Raw genomic sequence first — 20,289 nt, 5'->3', positions numbered from 1 at the left:
GGAAAAGGGACTGATGTCAGTACTGCTTCCAAGGGCACTGTCTTCAAGAATCAACAAATGTGCTGGCCAGTCACGCGATCTCCTGCCTGCTTTGGAAGGGATCCGGTGAAATCTGTCCCAGTGCAGCCCTGCAGAACCACCTCTGCAGTGGCTTATGGCCGGCCGCAATCTTTCCTATTAGGAGAGTGTTTTTTTCAGCAGGATCCTTAATACTCGTACTTGGATACTTTGTTCAATGAGACTCCATCAAGGACAGCCCATGAGCAGGAAGTTATGTATAGTGCATTAGTTGCTATAAATGTTGTGGAAAACTGCAATACAGTACATGGAAGCCTATCAGAAGTTTCTCCTCCTTTAACAAAGAACTTTGGTCCCAACTACTCTTTAAAGTCTGCAGATTGAAGCCCTAAATAAACTGGAAATTAAAGTGTTGGAAGGAAAATTGTGAAAGAAAACCCAGATTCACTCTAGAAACGCACTACAAACAACTGAACTTGAAATCTTTTTATTTACATTTCATGTAGGAAAAGCCTCTGTTTATCGCAAAGCAAGAATAGCTCATTACTTTCTGGTGACTGATTAAAAGAAAGAGATGAGGTTACTCTTACCATGAAACCATTCTGAGATATTCATAGCAGTCAATAGAAAATGCATGATTATGGGGACAGAAGAAATGGTGAAGGGCCTGAATCAACTAATAGGTATAAACTAAAGAGGAATACATTTTTAAAATTCACCCATCTAAATTTTCCAAGTTTTCCAAGAAAGGATCTGGTATAGGGCAATAAACCATACAACTGATGCAGGTATTTTCACAAGAAGTTTGTATTAAAGACTTGAAATACTTTCTACTTAAGCGGAGGTTGGCTTCCCAACTATATATCATGGCCAGTGAAATCTGCCTCTATGGGAATGTGATAAACGTGACTCTTAAACACCGTTATACATATACTGTAAAATGCCTAGACTTCAGCAATTTAAGCAAAGACTGTCTTAAGTATATTTATACTGTAAATCAGATAGGATTTGACATATGAAACATCTCTGGTAATCAGTACCTCTTTGCCAGAAGCAGTTTATTCCTCTTGTTAGATATGGGAAGGAAACCATGCAAACAGACCCATCTTGGGTGTAAAGTACTTTAACTTTGCATGCTATATGTTCTTGCTATTCAAATGTGTTTATGAGGGTCATTATGTCCAATAAGCCATTATTGTTTTATTGCATGACTCAGGAAGAGATTTCTTAAGGAACCTAATTATACAATTTCAGAAGTGAATTTGAGCCTCTATCAATGGGAGAAAGCACATAAGCCCTATCTTGGCAGGACAAATAAGCAGTTGAGAAGTGATGAATATTGAAAAGCAGACCACCTTCCTACTTGGTTGAAGGCTGTTAACATTTTGGGACTCTAAAGGATGTAAATGAGAAGCACAATATGTTATCAGTAACCTAGTGCCTGGGAGAAATGTCAGAAGCACATATGCAACGGGTGATTTCAAAATCCTTGCATCTAAAATTCACATCAATAAAGCACAGGCTTCTTAACAAAATAATACAAGTGTTCATGTACCTAGAATACATGACTATTGCTACAGCGATAATTTGTTGGCACAGAAGTGACAATGGACCTTATCCATGTCCTCCATAAGGTAAAACACAGAAAACCAAGATCTCTACATCATACATCAATGACCAAAAGGAACTGCTTCGAATGACATGATAACCAAACACTGACAAGACTAGATTCCTTTGGTCAGATTAGTTATACATGATTACTGAAAATGACAATGATTGAAACTGCTTATAGAACATTGAGGAAGTGTGGCTCACAGCTACTGGGGATGTAAGTAATTAATATAAGTAGGTATCTGTAGTGGACAAAACTGAAGCGGTACCATGATGCCAGCTGGAAGAGATGAGGTTGTGACTACCACATCACAGGGCTGTCAGTAAAATGGTACAACAGGGTTATGCTAATGATGACCTAACGAATCATCAATGAGTTCAACACAAGATATTTTGCAGTGTACCTGATCACAGGGTATCACATCAACTTTCTGTTTGCCGGTTTAAGAGAATTTAAAAGCAGGAAAACATGACTTACATGAGGTCAGGGCGGCATTTGTGGATGATTGCACACAGTGCTAATCCACTCTTCCATGACATGGTGAGGTCAGTCACATTTACACCTGCATACCCTTCTGTCAGTTTTTGACACCAGCCCAGCAACTTACTGGAACGGGCAACAGATTCTAGAAAAAAAGAAACAGAAAGGGCTTCATACACTAGGAAATGAAACAATTGGGTGTGTGAACTCTGAAAATCATTCAACTCTTCATTCTAAAGCTCAAGGGTGTCTCCCACCCTTCAAGTGGTCTTGCTCCCAGAGTATCCAAAGCAGTCAAATCTGTCAAAGGCAGCTAGCACACATTTTATTTACCTAAGAGACTTCACTATTTTTTGTCAGCTGGTCGACTAATCCTCACATTTAGAGCCAGTAGTCCATGATATAATACATCTACAACACTTAAACAAGTGAAGCAGATATCATATCCTGCAATTAACTGAGGTACAATGTAGGGTTCACCGTATGCATATAATGGCCTCATTTCACAATATTTATCTAAATTAAATAGAAATATGGAAATGTGCTCCAACGTGGTAATCAAGTATCAGACTCATTGACTAAAGGGTCATTAATCGCACACATCAAATAAAAGGTAGTTGTGTAATGAAAAACTAGATTTCTAATCAACATGAGCAATGCTTGCACTAACATCAGAAGTGGATAAAAAATGTAATGTTAAAAAAAGTACTCACCATTGCGCCCAAGTCTGGGGGTTCTTGAATTTACTAGATTTTCCATCTCAACCTGAAAGTCTTTCAACTCATTGGTATTATACAAGTGGCGTACCTGGAACACAATAAAAAACAATTAAATGGGGCTTTTCTTGACGTGTCCCAACAATTCATACACAAAAACCTTCGGTTTCTGCATTAAAAAACAACAAAAAACTTTCAGCTATCTGCAGATTCCTCAACTTTTGAATATTCTAAGTGCCAGACTGGATCAGGAACTTTTCAAAGTTCTTCCATACCAACAGAAGAGGCTAGGTCTATACTGATGCCTGAAGCAACACCGTAGTGACGTCACTGAAGCCATAAAGCGCACACCCTGGCAGCTCCCCGTCCATTTTGCCGCACCAAAGAGGCGTAAAAATAACATCAATTCTGTAAGGACTCACTGCAGCAATTGAACATGGCCTTTGAGCATTATTCAAGATGGGGAGGAGAGTGGGATCGGTAAGGAATCATTAGGTAGATGAGTACCCATCAAAAAGATCACTACCAAAGGCAAGTGACTTTCTTCTGATGGATACTTCTACCTGTAGGATCTTCTGCATTTAAACACTGCACCACCAGGAGGGGGGTACTTTAACGGAATGGTCAGAAAGTTCTGGAGGAAAGAACAAGCAAAATAGCCACCCTGTCACACTTTCGAATCAAAGCAGTAGTGCTCCGCAAAAGTACAAAGAAACATCCATATTGTCGGTATAGAGATTTTGGCCACAGGTCAGCCCGTGGTCAATACTCAGGTGGAAAACTTGGGTCTGGTGGAATGAGCCCTGCTGGTGTCGCTATTGTGGGGTGGGGGAGCTCTGGTTTAAAAGAAACCGTTGAGAAAAAAAATGAATTAAAGGGCATTCACTCAGTCACTGCAATTCACTGATGCGCATTACCAATGCAATTGCAACTAAAAACAATTCTGAAAGTCAATAGTTTCAGTTGATAACTAAGAAGGGTCTCGAACGGAGACTCTATCCAAAAACATCAAAACAAAACTGAAGCCCCACTGAGGCATGACAAAAGGAGTGCGAAGGAACAGGTTTGTGAAGCACTTCAGAAATCGTAAAACAATCTGTGGCGCAAACAGGGTTGGTGGGTACAGGAAAAATCCAACAAGGCTGCTATGCATCTTTTGACAGTTCCCATACCACAGGCACGCTAAGCTAGAGTTTGTGCAAATATGAGAATGTTCAATAACCAGGCTTTTAAAGGATCCACATTATTGTCAGCACACCAACCAATAAAAACTGTTCCAACTTCCAGAGTACACTTTTTTGTGGGGTCCCAGCAGGCAGACAGCTGGCAGCTGGACAGAAGGTGCCTCTGATCAATCTCCAGGCATGCAGGAGTATACTCTATAGTATGGAGTGCAGAACCTTCCCCTTCTATAGGACAGAATATCCACCAGGACTGTAAATTGGTAGTGTGAGGGCCACACCATAAAACGCAACTGCATGATCAGTATATTGAAATAGGTATCCTGCAAATCTAGGGACACCATTCAGTTTCCTGCTTCCAGAGTCCAAAGAACCTGATGCAGGGACAGCGTCTTGAATTGCGCCTTGCTGAGTAGAGATTCAAGTTTCTGACGTCTAGGACAGGGCAAAGTCTGCCATCTTTTTTGCGAACGAGAAAGTACGGCAAATACATTCCTGCCTAATTTTCTGCTATGGCACCAATTTCACCTAAGCTTTTTCAATCAGGGCTGCCACCTACTGCAAATAAATGGACAGGGACGAACAGGAAGGGGGATGTGGTGAGGGACCTTGCTGGTTGGGTAGGGCATGCCCCTTTCTACATTTTGAAGAACTCATTGGTCTAGTTATGGTCTTCCAGGCTTATAGAAATGAGGACAACCGATCTCATGTGGGCAGACAAAAATCAATTGCAGAGGCGTTCTCTGTGGGACAGGGGAGGAGGTGGCCTGTTTGATTACGCAGACTCTACCTTTCCTAGAGCCCCTGTACTGCCTAAGATGCAGGCTCTGAGATTATTGTTGGGGCCTTCTGTGACTCGCACTGGCAAGAACTGATTCTCATGCAAAACCCCAAAATGCCAGTAATACTAAAATCTGCCGGTAATCATGGTCCAAGGTCACAGATCCAGGGAGCATAATGTTACCCTGCTGGTTTTAAAATGGTCCAGGGTCACATCAGTTTTCTCCCCCCAAACAGCCTGGAATGATCCAAAAGCAGGTCCAAGACAGTAGACTGGACATATGACGAGAAGAAAATAAGTTACTTACCTGTAACTGTAGTTCTCCAGTATTGGAATCTTTCATAGATTCACATGCTTGAATCATTCCCCGTCGTCGAGATGGGAGTCCCGGTATAAATTTTCATAAGTAATGTTAAAACATATTGAAGAGAAAAAGGCCCTAGGCCTCTTCAATTTGATAGTCTATCAGAGTCATTTTGTGAAAAGGACCAAACTTGATCCTCCACCAATCAGGCGACAGCACCCTTCAGAACCTCCTGAGAGAAGCTCTAGCACCTCAGATTTTCCACGCACAAGTGCGTATATTACAATGAGTATATGTACTACTAGAAAGAAAGAGGTGAAGTGAGCTTCTCCGGGGAGGTGGGTGGGTCGCATGTGAATCTATGAAAGATTCCAATACTGGAGAACTACAGTTACAGGTAAGTAACTTATTTTCTTACTCCAGTATTGGAACTTTCATAGATTCACATGCTTGAATCAGAGTAGAAAGCAATAAGTATGCACATTGTAAAATGACAACCCTTTTAATAAACAGGTTATCTTAGACCACAAAACCTTATCATCATCATGTATAAAGTGATGAAGTATATGAGTGTACTGACATATGTCCCTACATATATATCTATATATAGATATACATATATACACATCTATCTATACACACGTATATATACACAAATAACAGTATGTTTTTATCTCTAATATAAATAGGTATATTCCTGTGAAGATACATGCTGAAATTTAAATAACAAACCAGTATTAAAACATAAGACAGTAATGTAAGCTGATCAATATCTGATAACCCGCTTACTATGGGATTATGATAGCATTCTATTATCTTTAAAAAAATAAAAAAATAAAAAAAAAAAGTATCTAATGTGCATACCTTTTCTAGGATGGAGGGATGTAGGAGAAATGGCTCACCTTCACCTGAAGAGATTCCTGAGAACCGCTTTGCCCACTGCTACCTCTCCGTGCGAGAGGGACTCCAAGCAATAGTGCTTAGTAAAGGTATGACAGCTCTTCCATGTTGCTGCCCTACATATGTCTTGTAGTGGCACTCCGGCAAACCGTGCCGCTGACGATGAGACTTTTCTCGTCGAGTGAGCATGCACAGATGACTGCAGAGGTTTGCCCGCTGCCTGATGGCAGAAGCGAATAGCAGAGGCGATCCATCTTGAAATACTCTGCTTGGATAGCGGGTACCCCTTCCTAGGGGCACTGTACGCCACAAATAGCTGATTAGAGCGTCGAAAAGCTTTTGTCCTGTCCAAATAAAATTGAACGCATCTTTTCACGTCTAGAGAGTGTAATGCCCTCTCTGCTGGAGTAGATGGATGAGGGAAAAAAGACTTGAAGACCAAAGGTTCGTTAATGTGAAAGTCTGACGGAACCTTTGGAATAAAATGCGGGTTAGTGCGCATTAGTAGTCTATCTTGTTTAAACTGTAGGAATGGCTCTTGGATGGAGAGCGCTTGTACCTCACTGACCCGCCTAGCTGATGTAAGAGCTATCAATAAGGCAACCTTCCACGATAAATATTTGAGGGAAGCACGGTGGATCGGTTCAAAAGGATGCTTCATCAGTTGTGCCAAAACAATGTTCAGGTTCCACGAAGGAGGTGGAGGTCTGAAAGGAGGGTAAACCCTGAACAGCCCCTTTAGAAATCTCTTAATCAGCCGAGAAGAGAAGAGCGAGGGTGTGTCCTCTGAACGTCTGTATGCAGCCATGGCTGCTACATGAACTTTAATGGACGAGTGTGCTAGGCCAGATCGAGCTAACTCTAAGAGATACGGCAAAATCTCTTCTGGTAGTGAAAGAAAAGGGTCAATTTGACGTTGATGACACCAGGCACAGAATCTCCTCCATTTACACTGATACGCCTTGTTAGTGCTATCCGCTCTGGCCTGTGACAAAATATCTCTGCAGTCCTGCGGGATATTTAAATGCGCAAATTCTCTGTGGTGAGGAGCCATGCCGCTAACCGCATTGAGTGTGGATCGGGGTGTCGAACTTGGCCGTTGTTCATTGTTAGTAAATGAGGTAACGGCTCCAGCGGAATATGAGGTTTGACTGAGAGAATGAGGAGCTCTGTGAACCAATGTTGGCGCGGCCAATACGGGGCTATCAGTATGAGAGTGCACGGTTCTGATTTCATCTTCGTGAGGACCCTTGGGATCAACGGAATGGGAGGAAAGGCGTAAGCAAAGATGTCTGACCAGACTATTGAAAACGCATTCCCCCAAGATCCCCGTTGGTGATGCCAACTTGCGAAGAACTGGCATTTGGCGTTGTCCTTCTTCGCAAACAGATCCACTGTTGGTGTTCCCCACTGGGAAAAAATCTGGGTGAGTACCGTCTGGTCTAATTCCCACTCGTGGCATTCCGATTTCTGTCTGCTGAGTGCATCTGCTGCTTTGTTGTTTATTCCCGGCAAGTGCACCGCCGACAGTGTGACGCCTTGCTGTGAGGCCCAGTTCCAGATCGCTTGGGCTTCCCTGGAGAGGGTGAGAGATCTTGTACCTCCTTGTTTGTTGAGATAGTGCATCGTAGTGGTGTTGTCCGTTCTTATCACCACTCGCGATCCATGGATTCTTGGGAGAAACGCTTGTAAAGCAAGGTGCACTGCCCTGAGTTCTAGCCAATTGATATGCCTTGATGCCAGATGAGTTGACCATCTGCCACTTATTTTCAGGTCCTGTAATACTGCGCCCCAGCCTTCCAGTGAGGCATCTGTTGTTATGGTCCACGGGGCTGGCTGTTGAAGAAACGAGAGACCGATTGAGAGATGATGCTTTTGAGACCACCACTTAAGAGTTTTGATCATTATCGGAGTAATTTGTATCTGGTCTTCGAAAGTTCCTGATACTTGAAGCCATTGACGGTTTAGCTGCTCCTGCAAGGGGCGCATCCTTAGCCGACACAGAGGGATTAGAGGTATGCATGAAGACATCATGCCCAATAGTGATTTGAAGAGACGGACTGTAACCTTTCGTCTTCTTTGTATGAAACTCCCTAGGGTTAGTACCCTTTGTTGTCTCTCTAACGTGGGACATGCGATGCTGGATTCCGTGTTCAGTTTTGCTCCCAGAAAAGTAATACTGCGGCCTGGTAGAGGGTTGGACTTCTCCCAGTTGATCGTGAATCCGAGATTGGTCAGCAAGGAAACACACTTTCTTGTTGACTTGTGTGCTCCTGTGTAAGTCTTTGCCTTTATTAACCAGTCGTCTAAGTATGGAAAGACCTGGTGCTTTCTTCTCCTGAGAAAGGCTGCCACTGGTGCTAGGCATTTGGTAAATATTCTTGGGGCTGATTTGAGCCCGAAGGGAAGGACGCGATATTGATAATGGCTCCCGGCTACGGTAAATCTCAGATACTTTCTGTGGGCAGGGTGGATTGGTATGTGGAAGTATGCGTCCTTGAGGTCTAGCGATGACATAAAATCTCTTTGATTGAGACGCAGAATGACGTCTTGCAGGCTGATCATTCGAAACGATTGCTTCTTTAGGTATACATTTAGTTGCCTTAAATCGAGGATCGGTCTCCAATCCTTCCACTTTTTTAGAATTATGAAGAACCTGGAATAAAATCCTGTTCCTCTTTGAACCCGCGGCACCTTCTCTATAGCTTCCTTGAGAAGGAGCTTGTAGACCTCTTCTTTGAGTTGTTGAGGGTAAATTGATGGAGTCCTGCGGGGAGGGTTGGGGGAGGTTTCTGGACAAATTCTAAAGTATGGCCCCGTTCCACTAATTGTAGGACCCACTTGTCTGACGTAATGGTTTGCCATTGACTGAGAAATAAGGAAATTCTTCCGCCCAGGGTGACAGGAGGAAGACTGGGCGTAGCCGGCGCCTCGAAGACATCAGGTTCTACGAGCTGCATCCTTAGCAGGGCGGGTTGAGCGTCCACGGCCTGCCGGTCTATTATAGGCTGGTTGAGTCGGTTGTCTTTGGGAATAGTATGGCCGAAATTGTTGTGAAGATGACGGATAGGAAGAGTATCTCTGTTGTTGATACCCTCCTCTGTAAGAGGGCTGGCCGCGCCCCCTAGGGCGAAAGGACGATTTCCGATATTGCAGGGGCCCTAGTGACCTTGCAGTGTCCGTGTCCGTTTTAATTGACTGTAGGGCTTCGTCCACATGTTTCCCAAATAACGCTTGGCCATCAAAGGGTAAGTCTAGGATCTTATTCTGGACTTCTGGACGAAATGAGGTGGCTTTGAGCCAGCCCTGTCTTCTTAATACAGCAGCGCCTGCAAGCTGTCTGAAAGCAGTGGTCGCTATGTCCATTGCGCAGTCTATAAGCTCTGCAGACGCGCGTTGACCCTCTTGCACAGTCTTATTTGCCTCTGATTTCACGTCTTCCGGCAGTTGACTAATGAAAGGTGCAATATCTGCCCAAAGCTGTCTGTCGTATCGAGACAAAATAGCCAAGGAGTTGGCAGCTCTAAGCACTAAGCTGGCCATAGAAGAAAATCTTTTTCCTATGTTGTCTAGCCTTCTACCCTCCTTATCTGGGGGCGCAGAAATTGGAGCCGAAGGATTCTTTGATCTTCTTTGAGCCGCTTGAGCTACTACGGAATCTGGAGGAGGATGGCCTGTCAAGCATGTTGGGGCATCATCGGGAGCTTTGTATTTCTTATCCAGACATGGTAAAACTGCTGTGACTGTTGCTGGATTAGTCATGACTTTAAGGCCTTCTTCCCACAAGTAGTTCACCATCGGGATGGAACACACAGACTTCTGGAAGGGCTCTTTAAAATCATAAAGGAAACAATCTGTTTGCTTCGTAGGTAGCGGTAATGCAAAGCGCTTGGCTGCCCTCTCTAAGAGATTGTGAAAACCTCCAATGTCTTCAGGTGGGAACTCCACCTTCGAATGAGAAGGAGAAGATGGAGCAGGAATAATATACTCGTCCCACTCTGAGTGAGCATCTATGAGCTCTCCTTCTTCTTGATCTCCATCTGAAATGTCAGTGTCCTGGGGAATTGTCATTTCTGGGGTAGCCACATCTGTGAGATGCAAAGTCGTCGGTCTTTGATGTGGAGTAGAAGGACCAGAAATGGGCGATGGATGAGGCTGTTCTCCTTGTGGAGGAAACCTTCTGTTATAATCCACCAACATGGCTCTAAGGCCAGTAAGCAGGTCGGAAGGGATATACGTTCCCTGTTGATACTGCTGATGCTCCAAGGAAGCCTGGGGATCATAAGCTTCCTCATATTCCTCCTCTTCCTGATATTTTACATTCAATTCAGAGGGGCTGTGGGCCGTACCAAAAGGCCCATCTTCGTCTGAATCATCATCTCCCTCCAAAAGATGTACTGGTACCAGGGAGGATACCTTACTAGGTGAAGTGTGGGTTGGAGTTAATGTTTCTGTTCTTTTTTGGTATTTTTCCCTCGTCGACGGTGTCGTCGACGATCTCGTCGACGACGTGTAAACTGACTTTGTCGTAGACGGTGCCGTCGATGCTGGACGCACTGTTATTTTAATAGCCGCAAGCTTCGCCGACGAGTCTACCGTCGACGAAGTCCTCGTCGACGGTAAAGCTGATACTGACATCAGCGCCGTCGACGATGACGAGGTGTAGACGGTCGTCGACGCTGAAGTCGTCGTTGTAGTTCTCGTCGACGGTGGTGTACTCATCGACGATGTCGCCGACGGAGCCGTGGACGACGGAACACCTAAAGTAGTTGGAGTCGTCGGCAATGCGCCCACCGACGGTGCCGTCGACGGGGAATCCGTTGACGAGGCCTTTTTTCCAGTCACAGAAGATGGCTTTTTGAAAGGCACAGATGGTGGAACAGATGAGGATTTCCTGTGCCTCTCCGAACTGGAAGAATGTTTTTTCCCCTCTTTACTTGAGAGTCTAGTTGGGGAAGAAGATGGGCTGCGACCCTTATAAGACCCTGAAGCAGTCTTTTTGAGGGCTTTCCTTGAGGTTTGTGAGGGAGATCTAGAGCGTGATCTTGCTCTTTTAGTTGATCTCTTGGAAGTGGATGATTCCTCACTCTCAGAATCAGAAACTGGATCCTTCCTATGCTTCAGTTTCTGCAGCCATATTAGTAATCTGCCTTCTCTATCCTTTAAAGTTTTAGAAGAAAAAGTACGGCAAATCTTACAGTCCTTGGCTGAATGATCTGGATAGAGGCAGTAAATGCAGTCTTGATGAGGATCTTCAGAATGAAGTCTTTTCTTCCCACAAGTCTTGCAGTCTCTAAAGAGACTTTTCTTTTCCTTGTCAGACATAGTTGAAAAATAGCTGACAAATCAAAATAATTGAGTTTCTCTGAGAGAAAAAGAGCTGAATAAAGGTGTGAAAACAGAGCAGAGCTCTGAGGAGACTCCCTAGCACGACGTGCGGTAGAAAATCTGAGGTGCTAGAGCTTCTCTCAGGAGGTTCTGAAGGGTGCTGTTGCCTGATTGGTGGAGGATCAAGTTTGGTCCTTTTCACAAAATGACTCTGATAGACTATCAAATTGAAGAGGCCTAGGGCCTTTTTCTCTTCAATATGTTTTAACATTACTTATGAAAATTTATACCGGGACTCCCATCTCGACGACGGGGAATGATTCAAGCATGTGAATCTATGAAAGTTCCAATACTGGAGTAACCCAGACATCCTAAACCAGGCATGTTATCTGAGTCACTGACAAACCCCTGACCCTAGTTACGGAGTCTATTTCGAAGCATGAGTGAATGAACTGACACAAAGCCACCTGCCAATCTCTGATCAGCTCATAGAAGTGCTCCTGGAGAGGATCTGGAAGGCTTGGAACAACTAGACTTGTCATATACGTTGAGTGACTTCAAAGTCTAACTCCCTGTGGAGAAAACCTTCATACCTACAAGCCTCTAGGATTTTTGATTCCATGTAGGGTAAGATTCTGGAGAAGGATGGGTGAACAAGTCTGAACCACCAGGCTTGCAACTGACCGATGTGCTGAAAGAAAGCTAGAGTTACCTGAAGCAGGACAACAGTGCCTGGCTATTGCCCAACTGACCACTGGAGAAAATAAGGGCCTATTCCAGGCAGCTAGCACATGGTCTAGCAGGGATTCATTAAATGGTTACAGAGGTTCATGTGCCTGCAAGGGAGACTGTTAATAAGTTAGCCTTGGTCTCCAAGGAAGTAAGAGGCAGCTCAAAAACCTCAGCTGCTTTTCTGACCACCGAGTGAAATGAAATCACTTCTAGTGTGAGAGGTCCTGATGGATTCAGCATCTCTAACACCGAAGATGTGTCTACACCAATGGTCTTACTCAGACCCTGATATTCATCTGAGTTCAGAGGCGAATAGTGGAACGGCTTCATATCACAGTCAGTTTTTGGTTTGTCTAAAGATTCAGTCACTGCAAAAAAGAATATCCAGTGTCACCCTATAAGATGCACACAAATGCTGTTCTCTATACTGGTACTCCCCTAGGAGAAGCTGGGCCTCCCTCCTGGATCTCGGAGGCATTCCCCTTGCCTGGGGAGGAGAATTTGCTGTACTTCAATCTCCAGATAGGCCTGTGGGACACTAGTTCTTGAAGTGGAGCCTGCAGCAGGGCTGGAGGAAGTGACAGCGCCAGCTCAGGATCTGCTGGCACTGGCAGGCTCAGATGAGAAGTAGCAGTGCTACTACCAATCCAGGGCTCCGAACAGAACTTTGTGGGGGTCAGAGAACATCTTATCTCACTTGTTCTCCTCACACCTCATTTTTTGTGCTCGTGCCTGGTTTCATTTGATGACTTTGAAATTGAAGATCCTGGTGACCTCGAGCGAGGGGGAGACCCACTTCCCTTAATGGTCATCCCTGGCCCTACTATAAAGAGCTTGGATTGCCGCTCCTTATTGACTTTGGATGCATACTTTGAAAGGAGTTGCAGGCCTGTGAATCATGGTCCGATTAGAGACACCGAAGGCAGATGTCTTGGGGGTTAGTAAAAACTGACTCACAATCTCTGCAGGGTTTAAAGCCCCAATTGCTAGGGGGAAGACATGCAGCACTGCTTTGTCCATTTTTAGATGAAGAACTCATTCCTGGCAGGAATGGTGAAAAGTTAGCTTAAGATCAGCGAAGGAGGTTAAAATCCCAACAAAGTCACATTGCCTGGGTGAGTGCTTTATGGCCCCAGTGACATCACAAGGGTGTTGCTTCTGACACATATATGGAGCCAGGATTCTGAAGGAAGAAGAATAGTATCAGAGCACATTTGCATGACTGTGGGAGTGCCATGAGAGTCACTGTTTCTTTGTGTAAGTTAAACGTTTTAAGATTACCCATCACATGAATCCTATCCCTACATGTAATTCCAGAGGAGTTCATGAAAACCCTCTGTTGTACTTGAAAATTTAGTAACACATTAAACTAATTCCATTTTAGTCGTCATATTCTTACCTTTTTATTAAGGTTTCAGTAATAGTTTTGAAAACTTTTATACAATGAATCCAGCACAGTAAGTCGGAGTAAGCTAATGGCATAAGCATCAAGTTTTGAACTACCTCGATGCTCAGTAACCTGGAATCTGCATAAGAACCACATAGTTGCTAACACAGGAAGAACATTACTACAACAGAACCTGAATGCACTTCACTGCAACATGGGTATTCAGAGGGTTTGTCAAAGGTTAGCCTCTGCACCAGCTACACCAGCTTGACAAATAACTAATAACGAAGTACTAAAGGAACAAGGATGCTTCTAAAGGCAAACAATCTGATTCGTAGTTCTACCAAGCAAATTAATTTTGGAAATTACACATCACCAATTCGACATTGTCAGCTGTAAGAAAGGACTTCATGTACAAAAGATGAATGCTGAAGATCATCTCGATTTGATCTTCCTAACAGACCAAATACCGGCACCACTCTTCTAAGGCATCTTTCATAAACACATCTATTCTGACTAGACACATCTAAATGCTATCACGTTAGGGCGGCCTCTTTATAGAGATGCATACTATTTTCGATTTGTTTTTTAACTCAAAGGTCGCAGTCCCGCAGTCCTTCATTTTTGGATGGAAATGCAAAAAAGATAGGTGGGTGAATTATGTGGGATGTCCTATATCAGACTGTGGAAGACCCAACGCAAACGTTTGTCAATTAACTCAATTATACTTTTTAATTTATGAAACTGTTAGCTAAAATCCCCTATGGTCTAAGGGATAGACAGATCTTCATAGAATGAAGTTCATTGTAGACTTCCCTGCATTGCTTTTTTCACATTGGTCTAGATCTCAAAGGCTATAAAAAGAAAAAGATGTTACATCTTCAACAAACCAAACACAATGTTAAAGTAAATAATAAGTTGTTCGTTCTTGGAAACTATTGTAAATTACTTCACACAGAAAAGAACGTGCACCATTAAATACTAACAAGATGAAATAAAATCCAACCCACCAACAAGTAAAAAAACAAACAAACAAAAAAAAAAAACACATCCTTGCAACATCACGAGCAACCTCCATCCAATTTTGCGCCCTGACAGTGAAGGGCACGGACTCTACGAAATGTTAATAGGTCACGGTTTCAGCCAGCGGTACAGGTGCCGCAAAACTGGAAGCATTTTATGTTTTATATTAATTATTCTTTTGCAATGGTTTTCATCCAAAAACATCTAGCAACTCAGAACATCCAGCTCAAAATACACTGCTTGGGCAGCTGTGAAACTCAATTTTAGGCCTCTTTCTGAACTCCCTTAGCCAATAAACACGATGGAATTCATAGTTGTGGTCCGATTACAGATTTTTAAATACCATCCAGCTTTGCAAGCAGTTGATAAGTAAAATTATCTGATAGTGGCAGTGTAAAAACACTGAGGCTATTAGACATGTTTGCATCCTTCAGCAGCAATACTCAGCCTGAACAGGGAGTTTAGAGGAGAAAGTAATTCAACAGAAATAATCATTCATTAGTTGATTATCCTCCTCCGTTTCCATCTTCAAAGATTTTGCATAAAGATCTCCTATGGGGGGTTCTCAGTGGCGCAGACAATAGCCTCCAGTTTTCACCTCCGACACGAGACCTCTAGCAGACGTGACTGGTCGCTTTATTTGCATGCTGACACACAGTGGTCCTCTCCTCCGGAGAGGGAGCCCACACAGAACCGCAGGCGTTAAGACTGAAGGTGTGTAAGACCGATCTCTGCAGCTTGCTGATTGAATCATAGAAGAAATATAAAACCCACCCATGAGAGCGGTTTTGGATTTTAGCCAGCTGGCTAACTTCCACCTACCAACTGGCCAGCCTCTAAAGGTGCCTGTTCAGTTCCAGGTGCATAACTGAGGATGAAGAGTTTTTGGGATGGACATCCGATTCAAGACACTGCTTATCAGCAAAGACTAGTGGTTAGGAGCTGCTTCTATCATCTCGATCATAAGGAGACTGCGATCATGGTGTGAATGCAAGCATCTTCCTGATGCTGGATGAATGCAATGGCGCCTATGTGGGACCCCATAAATACATATTAAGAATGCTGAAAAGCCACACCGCAGCTGTGTGCTTGCTCTGAATCAGCTGCCAATAGAACAGTTGTTCCGCTTCACCGCAATGTAAAACTGCAATGTACCTCTCGGGAGTCAGGAACTGCGGCTCTAAACATCAGGACTGTCATCTTCAATTAGGAGACTAATCTGCCATCACTCAATGCTATCATTATGCTAGAAAACATAGGTACTCCTTGCATTCCAGGCTAGCAAAATGTCAATGCACTCTCCTATAGCCAGAGAGCTGTGCATTACTTGGGTTTCATATCAGTCCTGGCTATATTCACATAAGTATGATGTGTAAGGAAATGCCTCCTTGGCATGGTTGCCCCCTGACTTTTTGCCTTTGCTGATGCTATGTTTACAATTGAAAGTGTGCTGAGGCCTGCTAACCAGGCCCCAGCACCAGTGTTCTTTCCCTAACCTGTACTTTTGTATCCACAATTGGCAGACCCTGGCATCCAGATAAGTCCCTTGTAACTGGTACTTCTAGTACCAAGGGCCCTGATGCCAAGGAAGGTCTCTAAGGGCTGCAGCATGTCTTATGCCACCCTGGAGACCTCTCACTCAGCACAGACACACTGCTTGCCAGCTTGTGTGTGCTAGTGAGGACAAAACGAGTAAGTCGACATGGCACTCCCCTCAGGGTGCCATGCCAGCCTCTCGCTGCCTATGCAGTATAGGTAAGACACCCCTCTAGCAGGCCTTACAGCCCTAAGGCAGGGTGCACTATACCATAGGTGAGGGTACCAGTGCATGAGCATGGTACCCCTACAGTGTCTAAACAAAACCTTAGACATTGTAAGTGCAGGGTAGCCATAAGAGTATATGGTCTGGGAGTCTGTCAAACACGAACTCCACAGCACCATAATGGCTACACTGAAAACTGGGAAGTTTGGTATCAAACTTCTCAGCACAATAAATGCACACTGATGCCAGTGTACATTTTATTGTAAAATACACCACAGAGGGCACCTTAGAGGTGCCCCCTGAAACTTAACCGACTATCTGTGTAGGCTGACTAGTTTTAGCAGCCTGCCACAAACCGAGACATGTTGCTGGCCCCATGGGGAGAGTGCCTTTGTCACTCTGAGGCCAGTAACAAAGCCTGCACTGGGTGGAGATGCTAACACCTCTCCCAGGCAGGAATTGTCACACCTGGCGGTGAGCCTCAAAGGCTCACCTCCTTTGTGCCAACCCAGCAGGACACTCCAGCTAGTGGAGTTGCCCGCCCCCTCCGGCCAGGCCCCACTTTTGGCGGCAAGGCCGGAGAAAATAATGAGAATAACAAGGAGGAGTCACTGGCCAGTCAGGACAGCCCCTAAGGTGTCCTGAGCTGAGGTGACTCTAACTTTTAGAAATCCTCCATCTTGCAGATGGAGGATTCCCCCAATAGGGTTAGGATTGTGACCCCCTCCCCTTGGGAGGAGGCACAACGAGGGTGTACCCACCCTCAGGGCTAGTAGCCATTGGCTACTAACCCCCCAGACCTAAACACGCCCTTAAATTTAGTATTTAAGGGCTACCCTGAACCCTAGAAAATTAGATTCCTGCAACAAGAAGAAGGACTGCCCAGCTGAAAACCCCTGCAGCGGAAGACCAGAAGACGACAACTGCCTTGGCTCCAGAAACTCACCGGCCTGTCTCCTGCCTTCCAAAGATCCTGCTCCAGCGACGCCTTCCGAAGGGACCAGCGACCTCGACATCCTCTGAGGACTGCCCCTGCTTCGAAAAGACAAGAAACTCCCGAGGACAGCGGACCTGCTCCAAGAAAAGCTGCAACTTTGTTTCCAGCAACTTTAAAGATCCCTGCAAGCTCCCCGCAAGAAGCGTGAGACTTGCAACACTGCACCCGGCGACCCCGACTCGACTGGTGGCGATCCAACACCTCAGGAGGGACCCCAGGACTACTCTGATACTGTGAGTACCAAAACCTGTCCCCCCTGAGCCCCCACAGCGCCGCCTGCAGAGGGAATCCCGAGGCTTCCCCTGACCGCGACTCTTTTGAACCTAAAGTCCCGACACCTGGGAGAGACCCTGCACCCGCAGCCCCCAGGACCTGAAGGACCAGACTTTCACTGGAGAAGTGACCCCCAGGAGTCCCTCTCCCTTGCCCAAGTGGAGGTTTCCCCGAGGAATCCCCCCCTTGCCTGCCTGCAGCGCTGAAGAGATCCCGAGATCTCTCATAGACTAACATTGCGAACCCGACGCTTGTTTCTACACTGCACCCGGCCGCCCCCGCGCCGCTGAGGGTGAAATTTCTGTGTGGACTGGTGTCCCCCCCGGTGCCCTACAAAACCCCCCTGGTCTGCCCTCCGAAGACGCGGGTACTTACCTGCAAGCAGACCGGAACCGGGGCACCCCCTTTTCTCCATTCTAGCCTATGTGTTTTGGGCACCACTTTGAACTCTGCACCTGACCGGCCCTGAGCTGCTGGTGTGGTGACTTTGGGGTTGCTCTGAACCCCCAACGGTGGGCTACCTTGGACCAAGAACTGAACCCTGTAAGTGTCTTACTTACCTGGAAAAACTAATCAAAACTTACCTCCCCTAGGAACTGTGAAAATTGCACTAAGTGTCCACTTTTAAAACAGCTATTTGTCAATAACTTGAAAAGTATACATGCAATTTTGATGATTTGAAGTTCCTAAAGTACTTACCTGCAATACCTTTCGAACGAGCTATTACATGTAGAATTTGAACCTGTGGTTCTTAAAATAAACTAAGAAAAGATATTTTTCTATATAAAAACCTATTGGCTGGATTTGTCTCTGAGTGTGTGTACCTCATTTATTGTCTATGTGTATGTACAACAAATGCTTAACACTACTCCTTGGATAAGCCTACTGCTCGACCACACTACCACAAAATAGAGCATTAGTATTATCTATTTTTTACCACTATTTTACCTCTAAGGGGAACCCTTGGACTCTGTGCATGCTATTCCTTACTTTGAAATAGCACATACAGAGCCAACTTCCTACATTGGTGGATCAGCGGTGGGGTACAAGACTTTGCATTTGCTGGACTACTCAGCCAATACCTGATCACACGACAAATTCCAAAATTGTCATTAGAAATTGATTTTTGCAATTTGAAAAGTTTTCTAAATTCTTAAAAGACCTGCTAGGGCCTTGTGTTAGATCCTGTTTAGCATTTCTTTTAGAGTTTAAAAGTTTGTTAAAAGTTTGAATTAGATTCTAGAACCAGTTTTAGTTTCTTAAAAAGTATTCCAACTTTTAGAAGCATAATGTCTAGCACAGATGTGAATGTGGTGGAACTCGACACCACACCTTACCTCCATCTACAGATGAGAGAGCTAAGGTCACTCTGTAAACTAAAGAAAATAGCAATGGGCCCCAAACCTACCAAAGTACAGCTCCAGGAGCTTTTGGCAGAGTTTGAAAAGGCCAACCCCTCTGAGGATGGCAACTCAGAGGATGAAGATAGTGACTTGGAGGGAAATTCCCCCCCTCCAGTCCTACTTAGGGAGAGCAGGGCTTCTCAAGCCCTGACTCCACAAATAATAGTCAGGGATGCTGGCTCCCTCACAGGAGGGACCAACAACCCTGAAATCACTGAGGATAACTCCAGTGAAGAGGACATCCAGTTAGCCAGGATGGCCAAAAGATTGGCTTTGGAAAGACAGATCCTAGCCATAGAGAGGGAAAGACAAGAGATGGGCCTAGGACCCATCAATGGTGGCAGCAACATAAATAGGGTCAGAGATTCTCCTGACATGTTGAAAATCCCCAAAGGGATTGTAACTAAATATGAAGATGGTGATGACATCACCAAATGGTTCACAGCTTTTGAGAGGGCTTGTGTAACCAGAAAAGTGAACAGATCTCACTGGGGTGCTCTCCTTTGGGAAATGTTCACAGGAAAGTGTAGGGATAGACTCCTCACACTCTCTGGACAAGATGCAGAATCTTATGACCTCATGAAGGGTACCCTGATTGAGGGCTTTGGATTCTCCACTGAGGAGTACAGGATTAGGTTCAGGGGGGCTCAAAAATCCTCGAGCCAGACCTGGGTTGACTTTGTTGACTACTCAGTGAAAACACTAGATGGTTGGATTCAAGGCAGTGGTGTAAGTAATTATGATGGGCTGTACAATTTATTTGTGAAAGAACACCTGTTAAGTAATTGTTTCAATGATAAACTGCATCAGCATCTGGTAGACCTAGGACCAATTTCTCCCCAAGAATTGGGAAAGAAGGCGGACCATTGGGTCAAGACAAGGGTGTCCAAGACTTCAACAGGGGGTGACCAAAAGAAAGGGGTCACAAAGACTCCCCAGCAGAAGGGTGATGAGACAACCAAAACTAAAAATAGTAAAGAGTCTTCTACAGGCCCCCAAAAACCTGCACAGGAGGGTGGGCCCAGAGCCTCTTCACAAAACAATGGGTACAAGGGTAAAAACTTTGATCCCAAAAAGGCCTGGTGTCATAGCTGTAAACAGCATGGACACCAAACTGGAGACAAGGCCTGTCCCAAGAAAGGTTCCACTCCAAACTCCCATCCAGGTAACACTGGTATGGCTAGTCTCCAAGTGGGATCAACAGTGTGCCCAGAGCAAATCAGGGTCCACACTGAAGCTACTCTAGTTTCTGAGGGTGGGGTGGATTTAGCCACACTAGCTGTCTGGCCGCCTAACATGCAAAAATACAGACAGCAACTCTTAATTAATGGGACTAGAATAGAGGGCCTGAGGGATACAGGTGCCAGTGTCACCATGGTGACAGAGAAACTG

The 20,289-nt window shown here is 44.8% G+C and overlaps 1 protein-coding gene across 21 annotated transcripts in view; it reads right to left on the bottom strand.

Annotated features, from left to right (window-relative positions):
- The window catches only part of MICAL3 (microtubule associated monooxygenase, calponin and LIM domain containing 3), a 1,349,174-nt gene that overhangs the window by 877,514 nt on the left and 451,371 nt on the right, over window positions 1-20,289 (bottom strand). For all 21 annotated transcript variants that reach the window (XM_069228050.1, XM_069228034.1, XM_069228049.1 and 18 more), the window contains 2 exons: window positions 2,824-2,917; window positions 2,108-2,255 (listed from right to left, as the gene is read on the bottom strand). In XM_069228050.1, the coding sequence (XP_069084151.1) occupies window positions 2,108-2,255; window positions 2,824-2,917 (242 nt within the window). The remainder of the gene's footprint in view (window positions 1-2,107; window positions 2,256-2,823; window positions 2,918-20,289) is intronic.

The sequence above is a fragment of the Pleurodeles waltl genome, chromosome 4_1, assembly GCF_031143425.1.
Source record: "Pleurodeles waltl isolate 20211129_DDA chromosome 4_1, aPleWal1.hap1.20221129, whole genome shotgun sequence".
NCBI lineage: Eukaryota > Metazoa > Chordata > Amphibia > Caudata > Salamandridae > Pleurodeles > Pleurodeles waltl.
Note: the sequence above shows the minus strand (reverse complement) of the source record. Positions and strands in the feature narration are given on the sequence as shown.